The sequence below is a fragment of the Prinia subflava genome, chromosome 1 (assembly GCF_021018805.1).
Source record: "Prinia subflava isolate CZ2003 ecotype Zambia chromosome 1, Cam_Psub_1.2, whole genome shotgun sequence".
NCBI lineage: Eukaryota > Metazoa > Chordata > Aves > Passeriformes > Cisticolidae > Prinia > Prinia subflava.
This window is the reverse complement of record NC_086247.1, coordinates 152,839,266-152,865,971: the sequence shown is the minus strand read 5'-3', so window position 1 is coordinate 152,865,971 and position 26,706 is coordinate 152,839,266. Positions and strand designations below refer to the sequence as shown.

General features: G+C 52.9%; 1 protein-coding gene across 2 annotated transcripts in view; it reads left to right on the top strand.

Moving 5' to 3' along the window:
- SETD2 (SET domain containing 2, histone lysine methyltransferase) overlaps nt 1–26,706 on the top strand; it is a 52,480-nt gene that overhangs the window by 13,293 nt on the left and 12,481 nt on the right. Inside the window, exons 3-14 of one of the 2 annotated variants that reach the window (XM_063417597.1) lie at nt 874–5,261; nt 6,194–6,325; nt 7,156–7,284; nt 8,529–8,652; nt 9,636–9,713; nt 9,942–10,039; nt 11,990–12,116; nt 13,482–13,616; nt 14,217–14,345; nt 15,414–16,058; nt 24,659–24,707; nt 25,126–25,300. In XM_063417597.1, coding sequence (XP_063273667.1) covers nt 874–5,261; nt 6,194–6,325; nt 7,156–7,284; nt 8,529–8,652; nt 9,636–9,713; nt 9,942–10,039; nt 11,990–12,116; nt 13,482–13,616; nt 14,217–14,345; nt 15,414–16,058; nt 24,659–24,707; nt 25,126–25,300 — 6,209 coding nt within the window. Of the gene's footprint in view, nt 1–873; nt 5,262–6,193; nt 6,326–7,155; nt 7,285–8,528; nt 8,653–9,635; nt 9,714–9,941; nt 10,040–11,989; nt 12,117–13,481; nt 13,617–14,216; nt 14,346–15,413; nt 16,059–19,101; nt 19,325–24,658; nt 24,708–25,125; nt 25,301–26,706 lie in introns of those variants that run through there. The other variant, XM_063417605.1, reaches the window with a different exon arrangement.

Genomic DNA, 26,706 nt, shown 5'->3' with positions numbered 1-26,706 from the left:
TAGTAAAGACCTGGAGAAAGCTGTTGGGGGGAGGTTGGAAAGGATGGGGTTTAAATTCCTGCTGTGATTGTTGTTGGTCTGGTTTATTCTGGAACCAAATTCCAGAATCACAGAATGGTTTAGGTGGGAAGGGCCCTTCTGGATCATCCAGTGCCACCCCTGCCATGGCAGGGACACCTCCCACTGTCCCAGGCTGCTCCAGCCTGGCCTTGGGCACTGCCAGGGATCCAGGGACAGCCACAGCTGCTCTGGGAATCCCAGCCCAGCCCCTCCCCACCCTCCCAGCCAGGAATCCCTTCCCAATCTCCCACCCAGCCCTGCCCTCTGGCAGTGGGAGCCATTCCCTGTGTCCTGTCCCTCCAGCCCTTGTCCCCAGTCCCTCTACAGCTCTCCTGGAGCCCCTTCAGGCCCTGGCAGGGGCTCTGAGGCCTCCCTGAAGCCTTCTCCAGTACTGGAAGGCTGCATCCAAGTGGATTCACAGGAAAACAAACACGCTTAAAGCTTAAAACTCAGGATCTTTTGCAGCCTGGGACCACAGAAACAACATAATAAAGCAGAGTTTTGCCCTCAATTAACTTTATAAGCTGAACTCTCAAAAATAAGAATTAAATGATAAAAAGACTTTGAGCTCAGTCATTAATAAGTCAGATAAAAAACCTCAGCCGAAACCTCAGAGGAGGCTCAGTTTCAAGCTGGAGAAGTCTGAGGAATTGATTTTTTCAGGACAGAGCCAGGCAGTGAAGACAGACCCAGGGTATGCATTTCTCTTTTATCATCATGAAAAATTCACCAGGTGAAAGAAAATGCTGCAGAGCTGAGTTCAAACCCCCCAAAGTCCAATTCCTCCAACTGCGTCTTCTTTCTCTTCTACAGGGCAAGCCTGAAACGGTGCCGAGAGCCGGTTTTATCAAAGGCCCCGTGTTCAAAGGCGTCGCCTCGAGCCGCTTTTTGCCCAAAGGCACCAAAACCAAGGTTAACCTTGAGGAGCAGGGAAGACAAAAAGTGTCTTTCAGCTTTAGTTTAACCAAGAAAACTTTACCCAATCGATTCCTGGCTGCTCTGGGAAACGAGAAACAAAATGAAACTCCCACCCCTCCAGCGGTTCCCCTTCCCACTGATTTTAACCCCAAAAATAAACTGGACCTGGGGGATTGCGCTGGTTCAGCCGAGGAATCTTCACCTCCAAAACCGAAGGTAGAACTGGGGAAGATTCATTTTAAAAAACATTTACTGAACGTCACGGCAAAGCCGCCCCCGGCTCCGGCAGCACCGGTAACGGAACCGGTGGCCTTGGACTTGCCCCCCACGCCGCCGCCCCCGCCACCCCCACCGCCACCGCCGGCGTCACCCATGCCGGTTCCTGCAGCCGCGGCCCCGCCGCCGCCGCCGGTGACACCGATGCCGGCGCTGCTGCTGTCGCCGCCCGGCGAAGCCGAAGCCCCCGTGCCGATGGAGCCGAGCCACGCGCTGCCCAGGGAGGCCTTGGAGCCGGACGCCAAGCAGGATCCGGCGTTGCGCGGCTCGGAGGAACGCGTGGCTCAAACCGCGCCCGAACAGACGGAGAGAACCCCGCCCAAGGAAGATTCCCATATTGGGAAGGAGGATGAGGTTTCCGATGGCTCCAAGGGTGCCCCCGTGTGCTCCCGGAGGCAGGGGGCCAAGAGGAAATTCTCCCAGTCGGACGGCGCGCCGCAGGGCTCCGAGTCCGACGAGGATTCCGTGAGGACCTCCTCCAGCCAGCGGTCGCACGAGCAGAAGATCTCCAGCACGGAAAAGGAGAGAGATGCCAGACGAAGCTCCACGTCCCTCCGGGGTGACGACCTGGGCAAGTCCTCATCGCGCTCCAGGTCAGACAGGGATGAGAAGTACTCGAGCTATTCCAAATCGGACAGAGACTCGCGGTACTCGTCCTCCCGCTCGCGCTCGGACAGAGAGAGGAGGCGAAGCCGGTCTCATTCCCGCTCCCGCTCCGATCGCAGCTCCCGAACCAGCTCCTCCTACTCGAGGTCGGAGCGGTCGCATTACTACGACTCCGACCGCCGGTACCACCGCAGCTCCCCGTACCGGGAGCGGTCGCGATACTCCCGGTCGTACGCGGACAGCCGGGCGCGGGAGAGCTCGGACTCGGAGGATGAGTACAGGAGGACACATTCCAGGTCCAGCGACTCCAGGCGCACGTCCTCCCATTCCTCCTCCTCCTACAGAGACTCGCGATCCTCTTACTCCAAGTCGGATAGGGACAGCAAAGCGGAGTCGTCTCACGCCGACAGGGACAGGCGAGGGAGGTCGTCTTCGAAAGCGGATCGAGATTCCAAAAGGACTTCCGAAAGTGAAGTATCCAAAAGGTGCTCTCCCCTCAATGAACTGGGCTATCGGAAGGGGACGTCCCATTCCAAGCCCGACAGTAATGTGAATTCCTCCCGCTATAAATCCACCCCTTCCAAGGCCCCCGCACCAAAGCCTGATAAATTTAAGAGTTCTTTCTGTTGTACAGAATCGATTGAAGAAATCAAGTCCAAGTCTAATTCTCTAGATTTAGAGACCTCTTGTGTAAAGAACAATGAGATCAGGGTGTCCAGTGTGAAGAAGTTGGAAAGGGAAAAGACGCTTTCTCCGTTAAATCAGTTCAACGATTCTCCCGCTTTGCCGAAGGCCGACGAGTCCAAGGCGGGTTTGGCGGACTTGAAATCCGAGGAACTTGCAGCAAACGAAGGCCACGACAGTGTTAAGGAGCAAGAAGCGTTCTTAAAGGCGAAGCACGATGCCTTAAGAACGAGTTTCCCCATGGAATCGAGTGTGAACGGCTCCCCGGAGGGTCAGCGTGAGGGTCTGGCAGCTTCCAGTGCCTCCAAAGCAGAGGATGTCGCCGCGTCCTCTGACCACGGCCCGGGTCGGTCGGAAGCGTCGCCTGCCGTCAAGACGAGCCCGTTGCATCCGTTGCCATCCAACGGGTTTGAGAGCACGGATGTGTCCCACGAGCAAGAGCTGGATGATTCCCGGGTCCAGTCCAGCGAGTGCAACAGCCTGTTCCAGGACGCGGAGGCTCCGGAGCCACGGCAGCCGGAGGAACCCGCCCCTCTCCCTGTTGTGAATGTAGATCCCACTAAAACTGTCCTTCAGGAGTTGGATGAGGAGGTGACTCTGTGTGACAAAACCAAAGAACCTGTTTTTTGCTACATTTCCGATGATGCCACCCCTGGTTTTTACCACTCGGAAGTGGAAATCGAAGCGGAACCTGCGGATTTGAAAGTGACCTCCGAGACTTTCCTGGACGTGCAGGTGGAGCCGCAGACGGTGACGTGCGATTACGAGAGCGCGGAGGATTCCCATTCCAAGTCTGCCGGGGAGGAGGAGCACGGCCATCCTTCCCATAAAACCAGCCTGGCGGTGGAAAGCTCGAGCAGGGATTCCTCCCAGGATGGCTGTTCCCAGAGGCTCCAGTCCAGTCATCCCATGCCGGAGGAAAGCGTCTCTTCCAAGTGGGACGTGCCCCCGCCGGGTGTGTGCCAGGAGCTGCTCCAGCATTCGGAAGCTGAAGAGATGCTGGAGCTGGATGCTCAGCACGATGATCTTGGCTCAGCAAAAGGCAAGCTGTCGTTCCAGAATGAACATTCCTACTATTCGGCAGTGCCGCTGGAGCACCGCGGCAGAGAGGTCGTGGAAGAAAGCGCCGTTTCCACCGAGGGAGCCGAGCTGGATGAGCTGAGGGTTCCGTGTCCCGGCGTATCGGCCGAGGGCGATGAGGGAAGTGAGCCCTTGGTGGCCTCGGCTTTCCCAGACGCTTTGTATCCCTGCTCCGACGTCATCGTCACTGCAGAGGACACAGAGGTGGTGACCCAAGCCCCAACGTGCGACAGCAGTGGCAACGCCTCGGAATTATTTCCCTCCGGCCACGAGGATTATTCCGACACGGGGGACAGCGACAGCGAGGGGGGCAGCGAGGACAGCGACACGGAGGACTCGGATTCCGATGATGGGACGCCACGGAAGAGGCTCCAGTCGGTTGTGGTGGTTCCCAAGAACTCCACCATAGCCACGGAGGAGAACAGCCCGGGCTCCTCCCGGAGCAGCCGGCGCTTCTCCGACCACTGGGATGACGAGCGGCCCGAGCCCAGCAGGCCCTACTATGAGGAGAGGCCAGAAAATATGGGGAGTAAAGGTGGTCCCCAGGTGGAGAGCAGGTGTTCTCCCAGAGGGATGGAGAAGAGCCCGGCAACCTCCACGGAGCTGAGCAGGAAGGAGCCGGAGGAGCTGCGGGCAGATCCGTGCCAGGCCCAGAGCGACGGCGTGGACAGCACGAGCCAGGCGGACCTGTCGGCCGATTCCCACGGGAAAGCCGGCACGGAGGAGAGGACACTGCTGCCGGACGTGGTGGCCATGGGAAGGCCCATGGGCCGGCCAGAGGAGCAGCCCTTCTGTGTCCCGGAGAGCTTGGAAGGCACCGACACATCCCGACACCAGATGGGCTCTTCCAAGCCCGACAGTCGGCAGGGGCAGGGCGGGCTGAACCAGTCCGGCCTCGGAGACTACTCCCGGCTGGATGGGTTCCGTGCCCTGGGGGAGGCGGGCGCGGCGGGCTGGGACTATTCCCAGCCGGAGAAGCCCAGCAGCACCTACCAGCAGCCGGACAGCAGCTTCGGGATGTACTCGGGCTACGTCTGCCAGCCGGGCGTGGGAGCCTATCCCGGCTCCCAGAGCTACTGGCAGGGCAACGGGTACTGGGATGCCAGAGCAGCCGGCAGAGCCTCCGCCGTGAGCTACGAGCGCGTCCAGGGCCAGGTGCCCGATTCCCTCACGGAAGACCACGAGGAGTACGAGGAGGATGAGGGTTGGGATGAGGACTGCAAGCCCCGCTTTCCCAGCCCCTCTGGAAAAGCCCAGACGCCCGAGCAGAAGGAACAGGGCTCGGTGCAGGCGCACGAGATCAGCAGCAATTCCAGCAAGGAGCCGGTGCCGGGTGGGGAGAAGAAGGAGGAGGTGAAAGCTTTGGAAAAGAACGACGTGAAGGAGCGAGGGCCACCAAAAAAAAGGCGGCCGGAGCTGGAGAGCGACTCGGAGAGCGACGGGGACGCCGGGGAGAAGAGGAAGGGGAAGCTGGAGGGGGAGCAGGTGGAGCCGGCGCCGCAGGACTCCTCCATGGTGGGCAGGCTGTGCATCATGGACGACTTCAGGGACCCCCAGCGCTGGAAGGAGTTTGCCAAGCAGGGGAAGATGCCCTGCTACTTCGACCTCATCGAGGAGAACGTCTACTTGACAGAGAGGTAACCCTGCTCCATCCTTGCTGTGATTCCTGCAGCGAGTTTGGGGTTTAACTTCTACTTGGTTCCGGTGGTTGGGTTTTTATGGCCAAACTGGAATCCTTTGGAGGGAGGGGCAGGGGTGTTGCATTCCCCACGTTTGGCAAAGCCACCCTGGGCTCTTCTAAAGGGAATACCCCAGTTTGGCCCAGGCGGTCCCAAGTGCTGAGAAGAGATGGAAAATGGGAGGATCAGAAGGAAAGGTTGATTTATTTATGCCCTTTTTAATACCCTTTTACCACATCCAGCCTGTTTGATGTGCCCAAATGCCAGCTCACTCCCGTTCTGTTGGCACAGGGAATTCTGTCTGGGTGTGGGAAAGCTTTTGGACAAACAAGGTGCTTTTCCAAAGGTTTTGGCTACTTCCATGTCTCTATTTTCATCTCAGGGGAGCTTTTTAAGATCTAATGGCTATAATTTGATTTTTTAATGGATTTTTTGCCTTGTTGGGATCCATGCTCCAGAGCATTTCCCAAATCCTCCAAGAAAGCTAAAATATGAATTAGTGGATGCCCTGCTTTTTGTCTAACTCTGATTTTCTCTTTTTCATCCTCTCACTTGACAGCAAAGCAGAGGCTGAAGTAACCAAACCCTCCAATTAGCCTTCTTAAAACATGGATGTCCAAATAAGCATGGACAGGGAGAAGAAAGGAAAAACAGCTACATATCCTGGGAATTCTCTTTAGGAAATCACCTTTTGTCATCCCAAAGTCATCACCAAGCCAAGTGTTCTTGGTTACTCCTGTCCCTCCCAGTGGTTATCCTAGGATCAGCAACCCATCTGTCCAGAAATTGATTTTCCTTTTTTATTTCCCAAAAACCACTGCTGAGGATAGAGGAGGAGTTTCTCCCCTGGCTGCTGTCTCACCTGTGTTTCCGTGCCTTGGCTTCCCCAGGAAGAAGAACAAATCCCACCGGGACATCAAGCGGATGCTGTGCGAGTGTCCCCCGCTGTCCAAGGAGGAGCGGGCGCAGGGGGAGGTGGCCTGTGGAGAGGATTGTCTCAACCGCCTGCTCATGATCGAGTGGTGAGTGGGGCTCCATGGGTGGGCCTGGAGGAGTCCTGGGAATCCCCCACAGATCCCAGGAATTCCTGGGAGGGGCCAGTCAAGTGTCTGTGCTGGCCTGGAGTGACCTTCGGAGCTGCCTGCAGAGGCTGTGGCTGCTCCATCCCTGGAAGGTTGGACGGGGCTTGGAGCGGCCTGGGACTGTGGGAGGGGTCCCTGCCCATGGGACATTCCACCATTCCCCAAGGGGCTGGAATGAGATGATCCCTAAGGTCCCTTCCCACCCAAACCCTTCCATGATTCCATGATTTAAGTCTTGGGGTGGTCTGCAGGAGATCGGCCCTCACAACCTGCTGGATCTCCTTTTCCCAGAGCCTCTCCAGCCTGTGGCTGGTGTCTCCTTCTCCCTCTGGAAGAGGTTTGCTGCTCCATGGGAGCTGGACGCAGGGACAGGGTGCTTGGTGAGATTCCCCACTGGCACAAGGGTCGTGGAAGATTGGAGTTACCTGGCAGAATCCAAATTTTTGCTTTCATCTCATAGGCCAGACCTAGGGCAGGGAATATCTTGGAGGAATAACCCCCAAAACAGGGGGAGAAGAGCCCAGTTCTCCCTGTTGGGATGCCCTGATAGAGAAACACAGCAGGATCAGCATTCCAAATGTTTTTATCTTTCCAGAAATAAACGATCTGCATTTGCATGCTGGCAGTCACGTGGCTGTGCTTTTTATAGCAAACCACATTTGAAGGTTTCACGCGGAATGGGTGATGATTATTTGGGATTTATTTCCCATCTGAGCCCTTTCTGCTGGCGCTGTTTCCCTGCTGGGGACTGATTTGCTCCCTTCCCTCAGCTCTTCCCGGTGTCCCAACGGTGACTACTGCTCCAACCGGCGCTTCCAGAAGAAGCAGCACGCGGATGTGGAGGTGATCCTGACCGAGAAGAAGGGCTGGGGGCTCCGAGCTGCCAAGGACCTGCCATCGTAAGCCTCCCCTCTTCCCATGGCCTCATCCCACCCTTCTGCTCCCTCCTGGAGGGAAAAGGACCCGTGGGATCTGGAGGTCCCTGCCAGGAGATGGGCTGAGGTTCCTCCAGCTTGCCCCTGTCCCTGCTGGGTGTCCCTCTTCCTCTTTGCCATCTGCCCGTCTCTTGTTTGGTCTCCCACTCTGGTTTTGCTCTTCCTGGTTTCCCAACATCCTTCCCATGGCTTGTTCCCATGGCTTGTTCCCATGGCTTGTTCCTGGGATGGATCTGCCTCCCCTTTCTCTGTCCCTGCTTCACTCCAGTTGTGTCCGTTCTTCTCTCCCCATCTCTGCAAAACTTCTCTTCCTGAACCCTCCTCTTCCTCCTCCTCCTCCCCTTTGGAGGACAAGAAGATCCTGAGGGGATTTTTCCTCCTGTTGTTGATTCAGGGTTGTAGATCCAAGCGCTGGTTTAGTGCAGGAAAGGAGAGAGGGGTGAGGGCAGGGAGATCTCCTGTGGCCTGGGGCACCAGGGGGGATCAGCATGGGGAGACCAAGATGGGAGAAGGTTTACTGGGAGAAGGGAGAATCCTGGAGTGTGTCCAGGGCAGGGAAGGGAGCTGGGAAGGGTCTGGAGGGGCTGAGGGAGCTGGGAAAGGGCTGATCCTGGAGAAAAGGAGGCTCAGGTGGACCTCGTGGCTCTGCACAGCTCCTGGCAGGAGGGGACAGCCGGGGGGGTCGGGCTCTGCTCCCAGGAACAGGGACAGGAGGAGAGGGAACGGCCTCAGGCTGGGCCAGGGTTGGATATTGGGAATATTCCTCCTGAAAAGTCTTTTCCAGCCCTGGCCCAGCTGCCCAGAGCAGCTGTGGCTGTCCCTGGATCCCTGGCAGTGTCCAAGGCTGGGTGGGACAGGGCTTGGAGCAGCCTGGGACAGTGGGAGGTGTCCCTGCCCATGGAATAACACTGGGATGGGATATCTCAAAGTTCCCTTCCAACCCAAGCCATCCTGTAATTCTGTGAATATATCAAATATACACAACAAACCTTGCCCCAAGTGGAGCTTCATCCTTCTGTCACCTTCCCATGTGACAACATAAAATCCCAAATTAATCAGAATTCCCTGAGATTGAGGCACATCATTAGTGCTACACCACCAGCATGGCCAGGCCGGGAGTTGTGCTCAGAGAATCCACCTGAACAGGGATCATTTTGTGTTTGTTGATGTTTCTTCTCTAAGAACATGGATCTTTTTCCCTCTTGCAGCAACACTTTTGTCTTGGAATACTGCGGGGAGGTGTTGGATCACAAGGAATTCAAGGCTCGGGTGAAGGAATATGCCCGCAACAAGAACATCCACTATTATTTCATGGCCCTGAAGAATGATGAGGTGAGCAGTGGGAAGGGCTGGATTGTGCTGTGGACAGCACCAGTTCCTCAGGAGCCCATGGAGCAATGTCCTGAATAAACCTGGAATGTTTTCCTGGGGAAAGGAAACTTCAAGCCTCAGGATTGTTTTTAACCCATTGCTCGGTTCCAACAAAATTGTGGCAGCTTAAAAGTATCCCAGTGTCCTCAGGGAGGGGAAAGTGGCTTTCCAAAGGAAAAGATGGAGCATGGCTCATCATTCCATGGGAGAGAAATTTGGGAAGATCCTCCAGGCCAAACTCGCCCTTTTTGGCTGCCCAACTACACCAAAAATTCACATTTCCTTTCACATCAAACTCCATGAAATTGGCTTCTTTTAAGCTGCCGAAGTCCCTCTGTGCAGGATTGCCACTGGAATATTTATATATGGGATGCCCTTAATTATTTATGGGATGTGGCATGTGGAGCTGTTCCCTCTGCCTGAGAACAAGGAGGATAAATAGAAATTCCATCTCTTATTCTCCTTATGTCTTCTATCAGGACTTTTTGGGTCTGGGGAGCTTGAGAGAAAAGGAGCTAAAAATACGCTTGAGTGGTTTTTCCTGGGTGTTTTTCCTCCTAAAATAAGGATTTTTGAGATTGTTGTGTGATTTTCAGTGTCACAAAGGAGCATTTCCAGTGATAAAAGGAGTTTTTATTTCTGGGATGATTTTTCCCTTGGAGTATGAGGAGTATGGGAGAAAAATTCACTGTCCCAACCCCTCACGGCTGTATCAGAAACAAAATCCAGGATCTGCATCCAGCTGGAGAAGTCTGAAAAACAAGGAGCCGTGTACATAAGTGCTCATTTTGGGAGGAATTAATGTCCTAACAACCCCCAGTCTCTGAAATAAAGATGGGGAATATCAAATCAATAGTGGGAAAGGGGGTGATTCCTGCAGGGCCTGTGTTTGGAACTGCTTCCCCTTCCTAGGAATGAGCTTTTTTCCCTCCTTTCCTTTTCAGATCATCGATGCCACCCAGAAAGGAAACTGCTCCCGCTTCATGAACCACAGCTGTGAGCCCAACTGTGAGACCCAAAAGGTAAAAAATGCTGCATCACATCCTCCAGATCTGAGGGATCTGGAGAGCCCCGAGCGAGGCGTTTCCTCCTGTATTTTGGGAATTCCTGTTGTACCAGCGACATGAAAACAACTGGGGTTAAACCAGGCACCTTGCCCAGGTTTAAACTCCTCAGGGCTGCTTTTCCAAGGATTAGTGAGCTTCAGGGAGAGCAGAGCCTGGAATAACCCCTGGATCTCTTTTCCACAGTGGACTGTGAACGGGCAGCTCCGGGTCGGGTTCTTCACCACCAAGCTGGTCCCGTCGGGCTCCGAGCTGACCTTCGACTACCAATTCCAGAGATATGGGTATGTTCCCCCTCTCCTGGAGCCCTGAGGGCCCCCTAATTGCTTTATTTATTTAATTGCTTTATTAATCACTAATTAATAATCAATAATTCATCGTTGAATGCGTTGGAGCAAACCAGGCGTCGTTACCAGCACAATTATTGTGATGGCTAACGTGTATGGACTCATTTCTAAAAACTCCTTCACCCCTGATGTTTAATTCCCTCTGTCTGATAGGCTCTGTCCAAATCCCATTATCAATTTTAATTTTTGACACACCCTCCTTTAATTGTCCTATAGATGGGTTTGGAGTGATTGGATAAATTCCTACAACGCATCCCTTCAAAATTTCCACACCCGTGAAAATGGGTGCTAATAAGAGAAATCATTAAAGAAATGTGATTGCACCAATTAATCTGATTTGTGTGTGTAGGGTGTTAGGGAGAAACGTCCTTGGCTAAGGATCGATGTTCTCCTGTGTGGTTAAATTTGACAAAGGTCGTGCTTACAGAGCCAAGGGTGTCCAATCCTTTAGGTTCAGAAGATGCCTTGGGAAGGTGAGGAACACGTGGAATTCCTGGCACAGCAATTCCGTGCTGTTTCCTCTTTCCCAATGTCATTGTTCCTACTCCATCCCTTTCCCAGATAATTAACTTCCCTGCTTCTTCCTGTCTGTTAATTAGCCGAGCTCCAGACTTTGCAGTGTTCCTCAAGAATTCCTGTTCTTCCCTCTCCTGTTCTATGGCTTTGCAAGTGCCTGAGGAGCTGTAAAATCCCTGGATAACACATCCCCTCTCCCTGGCCTGATCCAGGACTGCAGGGAAAGCTCCAGCCTGGAATTGAGATCCTTTTACTAAACCTGAGCCTAAGATCCCCCCATTCTGTTGGGTGAAGCACAACTTGAGGAACGTCCCTTCCTTTTCCTTCTGGATCCTTCTCCAGCCCCTTCCTGTAAGCAGGAAGGAGATTTTAGTTGCATTTTAAGATGATTCCTCCTTCCTAGAAATTCCTGGAATTGAGTTTCCCTGCCTCTCACCACTGCAGAGCCAGTGGATTCCACATATTTAAAATAAACCCTACCGTTTTCCCAAGAAATGGCGGAATGGAGTTTAAAACGGATGGTGTGTCAAGTGGGAAATACAGAGGCTTGGTAGAAATATTCCTTGGGACTTTTATTTATTGCATTTATTGTATTTTTAATATTTTTAATATTTTTAATATTTTTAACATTTAATTTTTTTTAAAATTACTATTTTCATAGTTTTCATATTTTTACATTTTTCATATTTTTAATATTTTTAATATTTTTAACATTTAATTTTTTAAAATTAATATTTTAAATATTTAAAATATTTTAAGTGTTTATTATATTTCAAATATTTCAAATATTTCAAATATTTCTAATATTTTGAATATTTTGAATATTTTAAATATTTTAAATATTTTTAATATTTTTAATATTTTTAATATTTTTAATATTTGTTATATGTGTTGTATTTGTTATATTTGTGATATATGTTGTATTTATTTTCTGTGGCTGAACATCCAAACCAAAATTCTCCGTGTGGATTTTGCTGCTTCCACGAATCCTGAGCTCATTCTTTATCCCGTTTTGAGCTCTAAAATTCGATATATGAGCTATGAAATGCTATGAAATGCTATGAAATGCAAGCTTTTCCTAATTCCTGAGGAGAAATTCCTTAGGAAAATTAGGATACTGATGGCAGTGTGGGATAAGAAGTTGTCAGCCCCACCAGCTCCATGTTTTCCTCCCTGGTTCCTGGTCCCTGACCTGTGGAGAGCCTGGAAGTGAGGCAGGCTTGGCTTTCCAGCTGTGTTGGGAATAAAAACTTCCTTCGGATTCCAGCGGCTTTTCCACATGGAGCCGTTCCCCTCCCGGGTTCTGGGGGTGGGGAGGCGGCTCTGGCAGGGGCTGAGCTGCTGCTGGAGCTGCCTGTGTGTCCCCCACAGCAAAGAGGCTCAGAAATGCTTCTGTGGCTCCTCCAACTGCCGGGGCTACCTGGGCGGGGAGAACAGGGTCAGCATCCGCGCCGCCGGCGGAAAGATGAAGAAGGAGCGCTCCCGGAAAAAGGACTCGGTGAGTTCGGCATTCCCGCATTTCCCAAGGGTGGAAAATCCCTCTGGGATGGGGCCCAGCCGTCCCCAGCGCTGCCAAGGCCACCCCTGTCCCCAGGTGCCACGTCCATGTGGCTGTGAGTCCCTCCAGGAGTGGGATCCCACCAGCAGCAGCTCTTTCCATGAAGGAGCGTCCCAGGATCCCCCTGAGCCTCCCCTGGCACGCTTTCCTCTCATCCCAACTCTGCTCCTTTGGGAGAAGGTGACCCCTGATGCCCTCAGGGTTCAGCCTTTTCCATGGATGAGTCAGTAAAGGTTGGAGTGATGACCTTGGGGGTCTTTTCCAACTCCGATGGTTTCATTTCGCAAGGCACATCAAGATTTGTGTTTTCTTGGATCTTCCTTTAAATCCACATCTCCTTTCTCCTGGCTATTTAAAGTCCCATCAGACAGTGGCGTTCCCAGGTCCAGTATTTGCTTTATCCATAGCTAATCCCCATGTGGATTTAAAAATTTGGGTTGCTTTCCATGATTTTTAAACAGTGATGAAAGATGAACAGTTGAAAGATGAACAATATTGGCTTCACCGTTGAGGGCATCACCTGAAATTTGGCAGCTCCAAGGGCAGAGTTTCACCATCTCCTGCTTGGGAGGTGGAATTTTTGGGAGAGCACGTGGAATTGGCAGGGATGGGTTCACACCATGTGGAAAAAGTGCAGAGAATCCAGAGCAAGAGGGACTTTTCTGGGTGAAGTCTTCTGCAAGAACCTGCACAGGCTCTTCTTTAATTCCTATAAATTGTAATTATTCCATCCTTGATGAGACAAACCTCTATTCCTGTGGAGGAGATTTATTCCTAATTCTTTTGGGAAGTTTAAAAATGCCAGTTTCATTTTTATTTGCTGTTTCAGAGAGTGAGGAAACCAAGAAATAATTCCTAAATCATTTTTAGAGAGTGAGGAAGCCAAGAAAGAGTTCCTAAATCATTTATAGGGTGTTTTAAAACACTAATTAGTCACTAAATGAGAGGGTGATATTCCAGTGTCCGTGTGGAGAGGGAATCTCTGGTTGTAAGGATAAATCTGTTGCAGATCCATAAATTATTGAAAATTTATAAAGAATTTACACAATTCAGAATATAAAGAAGAAATTTGACCTGCATTTAAAGATAATTTCTTAGTTTGTTTTCCTGCATGAAAAGATAAACTCGGGACCAGGAAGGTTTTGGTGCAACCACCTGGAATTTGTGCCAGAGCTGAAATGTGCCATTCCTGGGGCAGAGGGAGCCAGGGAATCCCACCAGAGCTGAAATGTGCCATTCCTGGGGCAGAGGGAGCCAGGGAATCCCGTGTCCCGAGCCTGAGGTGTTTTTCCCTTGGCTGTGCAGGTGGATGGGGAGCTGGAGGCGCTGCTGGAGAACGGGGAGGGCCTCTCTGACAAGAACCAGGTGCTGAGCCTGTCCCGCCTCATGGTGCGCATCGAGACCCTGGAGCAGAAACTCACCTGCCTCAAGCTCATCCAGGTGAGCTTCCCTTCCCTTCCCTTCCCTTCCCTTCCCTTCCCTTCCCTTCCCTTCCCTTCCCTTCCCTTCCCTTCCCTTCCCTTCCCTTCCCTTCCCTTCCCTTCCCTTCCCTTCCCTTCCCTTCCCTTCCCTTCCCTTCCCTTCCCTTCCCTTCCCTTCCCTTCCCTTCCCTTCCCTTCCCTTCCCTTCCCTTCCCTTCCCTTCCCTTCCCTTCCCTTCCCTTCCCTTCCCTTCCCTTCCCTTCCCTTCCCTTCCCTTCCCTTCCCTTCCCTTCCCTTCCCTTCCCTTCCCTTCCCTTCCCTTCCCTTCCCTTCCCTTCCCTTCCCTTCCCTTCCCTTCCCTTCCCTTCCCTTCCCTTCCCTTCCCTTCCCTTCCCTTCCCTTCCCTTCCCTTCCCTCTCCTGTTTTATGGCTTTGCCAGTGCCTGAGGAGCTGTAAACCCCCGGGATAACACATCCCTTCTCCCAGGGCTGCAGGGGAAGCAGCCCCTCGGATCAGGTTGGACCTGCTGGGGTGCCCAGGCTTTGCCCATGGCCCCAGTGGGGTGGTTTTCCATGGTTTTGCCGGGAATTCTCTGACTGTTCCTGGTTTGTCTCTCCAGAACACGCACTCGCAGTCCTGCCTCAAGTCCTTCCTGGAGTGCCACGGCCTGTCCCTGCTCTGGATCTGGATGACGGAGCTGGGCGATGGCAGAGGAAGCACCGCCAACAACCTGAAGCTGCAGCTGGAGGTCAGTGATCCCTGGGAGCTCCCACGGAATCCTGGAGGCGGGAAAAGCCCTTCAGGATCGAGTCCAGCCATTCCCCAGCACCGCTGAGGCCACCACTCACCCTTGTCCCCAAGTGCCACATCCCTTAAACCCCTGCAGGAGTGGGGACTCTGCCCTGTGCCAGCCCTTTTTGGGGAAAGGGTTTTGGCAGCTTTGCTGAATGCTCGGGATCATGAGGATTTTCTTAACCTTCTGTTTTTTTAAATACAAATCCGTGCCAAGTGTTCATGGAAAACAGCATCAGGTGCCTCAGAACTACAGGCCTGAAACTTCTGCCCTCAGGCAGATCCTTAATAAACGGAAGGAATTTGCTCCTGTGGTTTTCCTTGGATTCCTGGGGCAGATTTCATGAGCCAGACTTAAAGGTTGTTGCTGTTGCTGTTCATTCCGTGCTGGAGCACAGGGATTTTGAGATGCTGACAGTCTGAAGTGGAACTGGAATGTTTCAGTTTTCCATAAGCACTTTGGGATTGGATGCACAAAGGTATCTGGAAGTTCAAGGTCACCGAATCCAGGCTGTGCCCGATCCCCACCTTGTCCCCAGCCCAGAGCAGGGAGTGCCACCTCCAGGTGTTCCTGGGACACCTCCAGGGATGGGCACTCCAAACCTCCCTGAGCAGCCCATTCCAGTGTTTAACAGCCCTTTCCATGGAGAAACTCTTCCCAGAATGCCTGTCCATGACCTGTAACCATCATTAGATCAGATATTTAGACTGTAGATGGGATATTAGGAAGGGATTCTTGGCTCTGAGGTGATGAGATCCCAGCACAGGTTGTCCAGAGAGGTTGTGGACTTCCCATCCCTGGCAGTGCCCAAGGCCGGGTTGGATGGGGCTTGGAGCAGCCTGGGGTAGTGCAGGGTGTCCCTGCCATGGCAGGAGGTGGAACTGATGATCCTTAAGATCCCTTCCCACCCAAACCATTCCGGGACTCCGTGATCCCCTTGATATTACAGAGTTAATTCTTCTGAGCAAAGTGAGTTATCCCAGGTTGCACAGAGCTTTAAACCCTGCTTCTCCCCGCCCTCAGATCATGAAGACCCTGGAGCTGCTGCCCATCCCCACCAAGAACATGCTGGAGGAGAGCAAGGTGCTGCCCGTCATCCAGCGCTGGGCGCAGACCAAGGCGGCGGTGCCGGCGCTCAGCGAGGGCGACGGCTACTCCAGCGAGAACACGTCCCGCGCCCACACCCCGCTCAACACGCCCGAGCTGCTGGCCAGGCAGGGCGCCGACGGCGACGCCGACACCCCCAAGAAGCTGGTGTTCCGCAGGCTGAAGATCATCAGCGAGAACAGCATGGACAGCGCCATCTCCGACACCACCAGCGAGCTGGAGGGCAAGGAGGGCAAGGAGGACCTGGAGCAGCTGGAGGCAGCCCCCATGGAGGCGGCGGAGGAGCAGCAGCAGCAGCAGCAGGACACCAAAGCGGCTGTGGAGGCGCCCGTGGAGAGCAGCAAATCCCAGCCTGCGGAGCTGGAGGCCGAGCCCGAGGCGGAGGTGAAGGAGAGCAACGGGGCGAAGCTGGAGGAGCCCATGGCCATGGAGACGCCGTCGCAGGACGAGGAGGAGGGAGTTTCCGACGTGGAGAGCGAGAGGAGCCAGGAGCAGACGGATAAAATCGTGGATGTCAGCGACTTGGCCACCAGGCTGCTCGACAGCTGGAAGGAGCTCAAGGTAAGAGGCAGCTCCATGCAGCTCCAGCACCCGGAGCTGAGGAAAACGTGGATGTGGTGGTGGTGTGGTGCAGATGGGGCTGGTTTGGTGACTTTTGGTCGGTATTTGGTGACTAAATAACCTTTTCGACACAAAAAGTGCTTTCTGTGTAAATCCTCGGGTGCCGGCTGCCCTGGGTGTGACCTGGGAAACGTCCAGGTGTTGGTGAAAGCAGCAGCTGGTTGGGTTTGGGCACACAGCTCAGACGTCCTCTTGTTTCATAGGGTGTCCAGGGAAAGGGCAGCTCTGAGGGATTCAGATTCCCATTTTGGGTGGAAGTGGCCCACGTCCCTCAGTGTTGAAACAGCTTGATGGACTGTCTGCTCCTGAATTCCATCCTTGGAGGTGCTCAAGGCTTCTCCTAAATGTCCCATCCCTGGAGATGTCCCAGGCTGGACAGGGCTTGGAGCAGCCTGGGGTAGTGGAAGGTGTCCCTGCCCATGACAGGGAGTGGAATTGGGTGATCCTTAATCTCAGGGTTGCTGTTCCCTGAATTCTCTGAATTCAGTTATCCCAACGTGCCCAGGAGTGGAATTGGGTGATCCTTAAGGTTCCCCCCAACCCAGCCATTCTGGAATTCTCTGAATTCATTTATCCCAACGTGCCCAGGAGTGGAATTGGGTGATCCTTAAGGTTCTCCCCAACCCAGCCATTCTGGGATTCTCTGAGTTCAGTTATCCCAACGTGCCCAGGAGTGGAATTGGGTGATCCTTAAGGTTCCCCCCAACCCAGCCATTCTGGGATTCTCTGAGTTCAGTTATCCCAGCGTGCCCAGCTTTTCCTGGCCTCTCAACCTTTGCTCTTCATCTGCACCGTGTGGAGCCTGCAGGGAAGGGTCTGTTGGCCATGCCAGGTTCTCTGAAAGGCAGCGTTGGATCAGCCCCTGGGTGTTTGCAGTTGGAAATGCCTGGATCTGGGTGTTCTTTGGGACTTCAGTGGTTTTGCTCCCATCAAGGTCTTCTGGAGCAGAAAACCTCTTCACTTGAGGGCTTGGTGGCTCCCTGTGTCCTCTGGAATCGTGTCCCTGTCCCACAGGTGGCCAGCGGGATCTGCAGCCAGCAGCTGCTTTTTGGTGGGATGTAGGCTGAGGTTCCAGTAACAGTTCTAAACGAAAAGAGGAAAGGTTTAGATCAGTGGTGAGGAAGGAATTAATTCCTCCTGTGAGGGTGGGCAGGCCCTGGCAGAGGTTTCCAGAGCAGCTTTGGCTGTCCCTGGATCCCTGGCAGTGCCCAAGGCCAGGCTGGAGCAGCCTGGGACAGTGGGAGGTGTCCCTGCCATGGCAGGGGTGGCACTGGATGTCCTTTAAGGTCCCTCCCCATCCCAACCATTCCATGGTTCTGTGGATCTCGCTCTCCACTCAACACTTGAATCATTCCTTGGGTTTCTTCACATCTTTGGGAGCTCTTCTCCGATCTGCTGCTCCTGTGGGATGGGCATTCCGTGTATTATTTTATATTCCTGTATTCGAGGGCAGGAGGGCTGGGAGCCTCCTTTGTGAGTCCAGACCTGGTGATTCCTGAGGATCCAGCAGGAACTGAGGGCACTGCTGCAATTCCATCTTCGTGTGGGCTTGGTGGGACTCGCAGGCTCTTCTGCCCTTCTCTTGATCATCCACCAGCCCAGCTCTAATTACTGGGAGTAGTTTTAAGGAAATTTATGTTTTCTGCTGCACCATAGATCTAAGGAGTTTATTTACCCATTGACTTTGATAATGAGTAATGATTGAAGGAGGGTAATTAAAATAATGGGTGTTAATTGTGCAGGTGGAGACCTCACCTTGAGCTTTGCTTGTGCCATTTCTGGAGCTGCAAACACCAGGATTTAGAAATGCAGAGATTCCCAGGAGAATTCAGGGACATTTTACCTCAGTCTGAATTTTTCAGGAGGGTCAGATACTCCTGGACATTCACAGATTTTGGGCACAATCATTTGTGACACAGACCTTAGAGGGGGAAGAAGTGAGGTAAAGCACATTTCTGTAGAGAGGCTGGGTTGGGGTTTGGTGCTTTCCTTCCTTTTTTCCAAGTGGATCCCATCATTTACCAGATTTGAATTTGCAGGCTCTTGTTGTGGTTTTCCTCTCGAAGCGACACCATCAGGTTGAATTTGTGGTTAAATTGGGAAAAGTCCTTTTCCATCATTGCCAAGAGAATTGTTAAGGTTGGAAAAGACCTCCAAGATCAAGTCCAGCCTGTTTTAAACTAAAAGTTAAGTCAGGCCTTAGTCCTGCTCTGCTTTGGAGATTTATTTTGGGTGTCCAGAGTGAGCTGCTCCTTTGCAACAGCTCTGTTCCCTTCCATGTACAGGGAACAGCACAGAGAAAATTATAAAATATTAACAAAATGTGTGAAATTTCACAGAACTCCCCCGAAACGTTGGTTTGAGACCAAATTTGATCTGATGGTGTCGTTTTATCCCCAGGATTTGTGTTTTCTTTGGAGCTTGGAGAAGCTCAGCTTGGGAACGTACAGAATTTTGTTGAAGTTGTGCTCGGGACCGACACATTCCAATATTTTAGATGTGGATTCTCATCCTCTCTGTGGATTTATTAATGAGCCTCAGGTCGTGGTCTGGTTGTAGGGATGGGGTTGGATCTCATGAGCTTGGAGTAATCCCAGAAAATCCACCCCAAAAAAGCAGCATCGTGACACGGGGCTGTGACAGCTCATTCCTCTGCTATAAAACAATCCTAGGGAAAACTGGGAGCTGGGGATTTATCCTGTCCTGGATTTTTTCATGGCTCTGGGAGCTAACTGCCTCTGTCCAACTCTCACCTCACAAGGTGCCACCAAAGCCCAGCCTGCATGTCTAACAGACAGATCCAAGCTGGAAGGGGGTGGATAATTCACCCCCGGGTGCCTTTCCCAGCACGCCCCAGCTTTGGAAAAGCCGGGATTTTGGAGTGGTGCAGCACCTGGCCTCAGCTGGGGGGTGGGAGGGTCGGAAGCGTGGTGACTTCAGCCTTGCTGATGACCCCCTTGTGATTTCCACCGTTTCCATCCAGCTTCTCCGGGCAGCCAGAGCTGACCAAGGGGCTCCTTTTCTCCAACTCCGTGCGGAAGAAGGGAGAGGACATAGCGCCAAGAGCCGGGAAGATGGTTGGGAAGCTGAGCAGTGTGATAGGTGAAAGGAGGACAGAGGTGGTTAACCCGGGGATGCCGACGTTATTTTGGTGCGTCCATTGCCGGCAATGGACGACGCTCCGGGGAAATCCCAGCTCCTGGCCTGAGAGGATTAAGTGAGCTCGATTTTTTTCTCTACCTCTACACACAGGACTTGTAAGTCCTTCCAGGGCTCCAACACTCCGAGCCACACCCCTGGCACGACACACACTGACATTCCCCAGGGGATGAGTTTTCAGCCTGGGCTCGTGGGCGCCGTTCCCGCTCTCCGAGGAAGCGCTGCATGGCTTCTCCCGGGCTCAAAACTCCCTCCCCGTGCCACGGGCTGGCTGCTGGAGCCCCGTGGTGGCTCCTCCAGGGGGATCCTGCTCAGGTAAGGCTCCCTGGGCTGATCCGTGTGGAGGGGCCCGTGGTGCGACGGCCAATGGACCTCTTGGAATTACCAGAACCAAGCTTGGGAAGCTCTTCCCAACGTCCTCGTGAGGGCTGAGGTTGAGGAGCTGAGGGACAGAGAGGACGTTTAGGCTGCTCTGCCTCACGTGGGGGCAGCTTTGGGGATCTTCCTGTGCCCCAGAGGGGGCTCTCACCTTCTGGGAAAGGGCAGCTGGGGCTCTGAGGATCCACAGGCCCTTCCCTTGTGACTCGGAAGAGGTTTTGGTTTTAGGAAAAATCCTTTGGAAGAGGCAGTCTTGGGTGTGAAAGGTTTTAGTTGGATACTTCCAGCCTCGTGAGCGTTTGCGGTGGCTTGGAGCTCCAGGCTGAGTCCTCACCCTGACTTGGGCCAAGGTGGACTTTTTCTTGCACCCATCTGGAAGCTTCCTAATCATGGAATCAGGGAATTGGTGAGCTTGGAAAAGCCCTCAGAGGTGATTGAGTCCAGCACTGCTGAGGCCACCACTGCCCCTTGTCCCCAGGTGCCACATCCACAAGGGTTTTAAACCCCTCCAGGGATGGGGACTCCCCCCTGCCCTGGGAAGCTGGGCCAGTGCTGGACAACCCCTTCCATAGGGAATTTTCCCAATATCCAACCTGAACCTCCCCTGGAGGCCGTTTCACCCTGAGTGGGACATCTTGGGTGACCAAAGGCAGCTCAGCTTCTGTTTCCCCTGGGATGATCTTTCCACGTCTCCTCTGGTTTATCCTGGTAGAGCCCCTTAAAGCTGCTCCTGCCTGTCCCTTTCCCAGTGAGGCCATCCTGGAGTGCCTGGCTCCAGTTCCGGCACGCACATCCCCTGCTTTAATCAGAATTTTATAATTTGTTAGAACTTAGAGCAAGGGATGGCTGGGGAAAACAATAGGGCTGGGGAGCAGCCAGGCCGGGGTTTGCTGTGGGATTTGCTGGCCTTCAGGCAGGGATTTCTTGGTGCTGGTCCTTCCTCTTGCTCTGCTCCATCCTTTGGGATCATGGTGGAGCTGCAGGGACAGGGACAGGGACAGGGACAGGGACAGGGACAGGGACAGGATCCAGCCTGGTGTGGGATGGATCTGGTTGCGTTGTGTTCCTTCAGCAAGTGAACAGAGGTTCATAGAACCATAGGATAAACTCATGGAGTCATTGAGGTTGGAAAAGACCTCCAAAATCATCAAATCCAGCAGTTAATTCAGGATTGACTGGCAGCTGAGGGACAGATTTGTGGAGAGGGTTCCATCAAGACACAACCTTCCTTTCCCACTGTGGAGTCCTTCGAGTCGTGACTCCATCCTGCAGCTCCCTTCCCTTTCCCAAGCCAAGGCTGGGTTGTGCCTGAGGCTGGACAGCCCAAATCCCATTTTTCCCCCCTCTTTTGTGTCGAACAGACTCGTGTCACTTTTCCTTCTGCATTCAATTTTCCGTGCAATCCCTTCAAAGCTGTGCTGGAAGCTCGGGGGCCATTTGGAGCCCGTTAGCGGCGGTCGCGTTGATTGAGGAATTCTGCAGCTCCGAGCCAGCAGCTTCCGTTTCCAAAAATAAAACTGGCTTTTCTTGGGAGTTTCCCCAGCCTGGTCTGACCACCATCTGCTTCTCATGGAGCAGTTTGGACAGACCCCTGCGTTTGTTCCTGGTTCAAAGCCGTGGCTGCCTCCCTCTCCCCACACGGGGTGGACGCTGCAGGCTCTGTTGTGTGGAGCTGGAGGTTCTCTCCAGCAGCACGGAGCTCGCTCCCTGCTCAGAGTTATCTTGGATTTGGGGCTCCCTGGACTTTTTAGGGCTGGCCAGTTGGTTGGGATGGACCCTGGAATGGGCTCTCCCCGTGTCCTGGTGAACCCAAAGCAGGGCGTGGCAGGAGCGGCGGTGCCGGGATTCCGGTCCCCTTATTCCAGGTGCTCCTTATCCTCCTTCTCTTCCCACTGAGTCTTTTCCTGGTAATTTCCCGTTCCCCATCCTGCTCTTTAATGGGACAGACCCTTTTTAGGAGCTGGGAGGGTGGTGGAGTTTAGCTGTCTCCAACATTTGCATTGTCCTTCTGCTCTGTGCAGTTCATCCATGACCCCATTCCTTGGTGGCTCCTCATTCCCTCTGGGAACAGCCAGGGCAGACCTGGGGGGATTTTTTGGATGTGCTGCTCTGAAAATGAACATTTTTTGGAGTTTAATGTGGGGAAGACAGAAAAAAACCTGGCCAAATCATTGCTGGAAGGTGATTTTGGGGCTTCAGAACCTGCCCCCGTGGTGATCTCCATCCCACACGAGGCAAAGTCATCCCTGCCATCCATAGCCCTGGAATTCTGTAGGAAAATAAAATGAAATCCACAGATTGTGGCTGGATGGGGCTTGAGCATTCCTCAAGAATTCATGTCTTTCCTTTTCCCTTTTCCCTTTTCCCTTTCCCTTTCCCTTTTCCTTTTTCCCTTTTCCTTTTTCCCTTTTCCTTTTTCCCTTTCCCTTTTCCTTTTTCCCTTTCCCTTTCCCTTTCCCTTTCCCTTTCCCTTTCCCTTTCCCTTTTCCCTTTTCCCTTTTCCCTTTTCCCTTTTCCCTTTTCCCTTTTCCCTTTTCCCTTTTCCCTTTTCCCTTTTCCCTTTCCCTTCCTGGCCTGGTGGGAGATTCCCTGAATTGGGTGAGCTTCAAGGTCCTTCCAGCCCAAACCATTCCGTGATTCCATGATCGGACATTCTATGGATGACATCATCTATAAATACATAAATCCCATATAATTATGGGCTCCTCCTGCATCCCTCCCCACCACAAACAAGGAGCTGCTGCTTTGTTTCTTTACGTTTCATCTAAAAAACCCCCTGGATTTGGAGTATTCTACCCTATAGCAAACACATAAATAAATTAAAAGACTTCAATTTAAAGAGCATTTTTAGGGAATTTTAATGCCTCTCTTTTTGGTAGATTCTTCAATCTCCATGTGCTGCGTTTGGGCTCCACAGAAAAGCAAAAATATCTTTAAAAACCTAAAAATCTTGGCCCAAATCCCTTTTTTTTTAGCCAGCAGCAGCACTTTTGAAGTGGCTTTGCCTCGTGGACAAACCACAACAGGGTTTCTTCTCCTTCCCTTTTTTCCACTGAAGGAAATTCTCATTTTTAGCCCATCCAGGGCTGGGGGTGGACACATTGCTAATGATCCCCCTGGGCCACCCGTTAATTAATTCCCAAACAGCTTTAAAAACTCTAGGAATTAATAAAAAAAGGGGATATTCTGTAAAATCTGAGAGTCAAGTCAAGGTAAACTCCACATTTCCGAGCATGTGGAAGGTTTAAATTCCCAACTGGAGCAGCCTTCACCCCCAGGAAGAGTCAAATCCATCTTTTTTCCCCACTCTGCCTCATCCAGAGCCTAAATGAAGGGATATTTTAGGGAAGGCACCCTGGGAAAGCTGGAATGCCAGCACAGCTCCCCAAAACAATTTATTTGTGTTAAACTGAGCCTCTCCTTTATGATTTAATGGGTTTTTTTGGGATGCAGCTGCTGCTCCATCAGGGATGCTCCATCAGGCACAAACCAGCTGGTTCGTCACATTCTGCTGGAAATAACTGGGAATAATTCTTGGGAATACTGTATTCCTTCAGGAAGGGAACAGAGCAAGGGCTTGATAGAAGCTGGAATTAAACAGAAATGAGCTTTTTTTTTTCCAACCTTCCAGCACTTGGGCAGTCAGAAATGCTGTAAAACCTCTGTAGGATCGTGAGCATCCCTGAGGTAAAATGGGATTTACGCTGGGAATGCCAGAATGTTCCAATTAAAGATACAAAGCAGCATGGAAAGGTGCTAACAAGCCTCATTTCTTAATTGGAGGGTGCACAGTTGGTTCCAGTGACGTGGGAAGGGTTGGTCCTGCCCAGTCCAGGGGGCTTTAACAAGGACATTGTGCTGAACCTGGGCTGTAGGGAAGTTCTGATCCTCATTCCCAGCTCTTCTTCCCTTTCTTCCCACAGTGCCATCTCCTCTTGGAGCTGCCAGGACCTTTGTGATCATCCAGGGCCACCCCTGCCATGGCAGGGACACCTCCCACTGTCCCAGGTGCTCCAGCCTGGCCTTGGGCACTGCCAGGGATCCAGGGACAGCCACAGCTGCTCTGGGAATCCCAGCCCAGCCCTCCCCACCCTCCCAGCCAGGAATCCCTTCCCAATCTCCCACCCAGCCCTGCCCTCTGGCAGTGGGAGCCATTCCCTGTGTCCTGTCCCTCCAGCCCTTGTCCCCAGTCCCTCTCCAGCTCTCCTGGAGCCCCCTCAGGCCCTGGCAGGGGCTCTGAGCTCTCCCTGGAGCCTTCTCCTCTCCAGGGGAACATTCCCAACTCTCCCAGCCTGGCTCCAGCCCTGGAGCAGCTCCGGGGCCTCCTCTGGATGTCTCCAGCAGCTCCAGCTCTTTCCAGGTCCTTCCTGGTCCGAGGGAGGGGCTGGGTGAGCAGAGGGTTTGGAGTTTGCTGCTGTTGGAGCCTTGGTGGGTGTTGGTGTCTGATCTCCAGCGCCTCCTCGGTCAGAGGGGTCACTCAGAGCTGCTCTCTGCCCTTGGGATGCTCCCACATCAAACATCAGACCTTGGGAATGTGGTGGGAATGTGACCCTGTCCCCAGGAGCTGTGGGGAGCTCAGGGGTGCTCTATGAGCAGGGGGAGCAGATGCTGGAGCTGGGATCACAGAGCCATGGAATGTCTCCAGTCGGGAGGGATCTGTTGGAATCACCCAGCCCAGCTCCCTGCTCCTTGCTGGGTTATCTCAAACGGCCTTGGAGACCAGCACAGGGCCAGCAGGAGCTGCTGCTGGGACACTCCTCCATCACCACAGAGGTGTAGGACCCTACAGCTCTGCCCAGAGCCCTCACTTCCACCTAAATCCATCAAAAATCAAACACTGAGCAGAGGAAATATATGGAAAGCACCACCAAAACCTCGGAACTTACCTTCAGGAGAGCCTTTTTTGGTGGTTTCTTGTAAATGTGTGATTTGTGTGATTCCTGGCTGTTTGGGGTGGTTTGGGAGCAGCTGGAGGTCTGACCCCGCTCGTGCCTTTTCCACAGGAGGTTTATCGCATCCCGAAGAAGAGCCAAGCAGAAAAGGAGAGCACTGGTAAGTCCTCACCTGTTCCCATGTTTTCCTCTGCTCCTGTGAAACTGCTTCATTTTCCCAGTCTGGAATGTCTGGGTGGGGGGAGACGGGGCCCTGAGGGTGAGAGGAAACAACCCAGAATTAAAATCCTGAAATTGGTGAGCTTGGAAAAGCCCTCCAAGAATGAATCCAACTACCCCAGTGCTGCCAAAGCCACCACTGATCCATGTCCCCAAGTGCCACATCCACAGGGCCTTTAAATCCCTCCAGGGATGGGGACTCCACCCTTGCCCTGGCCTTGGCCAGCCTTTTCCATGAGAGATATTCCCAATATCCAACCCGAACTTCCCCTGGCGCAACTTGAGGCTGTTTCTAGGAGAGGGGAGCTCTTGATAGCCAATGATAAAAATTCCCTGCCTTTTCCCTGTTTTCCCAACAGCTGGCAGAGAGACAGCCGGGCTCCGGGATCAGACCCCCACTCCCAAGAACCCGGTCCTGAGCCGGGAGCGGGATCCAGAGCGGCAGAGCCAGAGCAAGGAGAGGAAGAGACGGAGGGATTCCCTGTCCCCGCCGTCCTCCGCCTACGAGAGGGGCACAAAGAGGCCGGAGGACAGGCAAGTGCTGGAAGGAGCTGCCACATTCCAGGGATCTGCCCCGTTCCTGCGTGAAATCTCCAGGGAAAACGGTGCTGGGGAGTCGCCCAGGGCTGGGGAGGGGAGTGTTCTCCTGGAGAATGTCCTGGTGGTGAGATTGGATCCCGGTGGGAGGTGGGCGGTTCCTTGGTGTTGGTGCCGCCTTCTCTGGGATAACCTGCACCTCCGTCTTCAGGAGTGCTTTGGAAATGAGGGAGGCTGTGCGGGAATTTCCTGCGCAGAAATTAGGGATGATGGGATGGTTTGAGTTGGAAGGACCTCAAAGCCCTTCCAGTCCCACCCTGTGCCATGGGGACACCTTCCTCTGTCCTGGGGTGCTCCAAGCCCTGTCCAGCCTGGCCTGGGACACTCCAGGGATGGGGAATCCAGGAATTCCAGGATGAGCCCTCCTAATGCAGAGAGCTCTCTGGGTCCTTCCGAATCCATTCCCTTCTGCTCCACCTCTTCCTACTGTGCTGAGCTTGGAGCTATCCCTGTACAAGAGGGAGCAGCGCCCAAACCAGGAATTCTGACTCCAAAACTTCCTTGATCGAGTGGTTATTCCCTAAATACACCTGTAAGGACAGCAGGTAGGTGTGATCCCAGCAGGCTGGTGCCAGCTCTCCTGCCTTCCCTCGGGAATGGTGGCATCACTGCCACGGCTGAGCACGCAGCTCCTGGTGAAGAGAAGGAAAATATTCCATGTCCTGCAGTTCAGAGGGACTGAAGAGCGTGTTAAAGGCAGCACAAATACCATGGAACTGCCTTTGAAGAGGTCCCTTCTCTGTTGTCCCTCTCAAAGCCACTCCATAATTAGGGAACAATTGGTGCCGAGTCAGCCAGACGAGGAAACCTCGCGCTGAGCTGAGCTGGGAAAGTTGGAAACATCTGGATAAAAAGTACAGATGTAAATCTATCCCTCTGTAACGAGGCTGGAAACATCCCCGGGAAGTAAATCCTGGATTTAGGGGTTGGTTTACACAGAATGAGCAGTTTTTGGGTGAGGAGTTGCTGCTCTGGCACTTCCCCTGTGCTGTGTCCGTGTTGGTGAAGGACCAAATTCCTTCTCTGGGAATGTTCTCCCTGCTCTGAGCTCTTTGTTATCCCAAGGATTTAATAAGGAAAATAACCAAAGAGATGGAGAAAGGAACACTAAACCCTCGGTTTCCTTCTTCCCACTCCCTCCATGGCAGCTGCTTCTCCTCCAAACCCTCCAGGCAGTGCCAGGAAAGACTTTAATTAGGGAAATCAAACTCCTCCCGGCAATGAGGTTCCCATTAACGGATCCTGCAGCTCCTCTGGGAATGCCAGGAAACAGCTCCAGCGGATCTGTTGGGAGCAATGTGCTTTTGATATGTAAATGGATCCCAGGAACACAGAATATATGG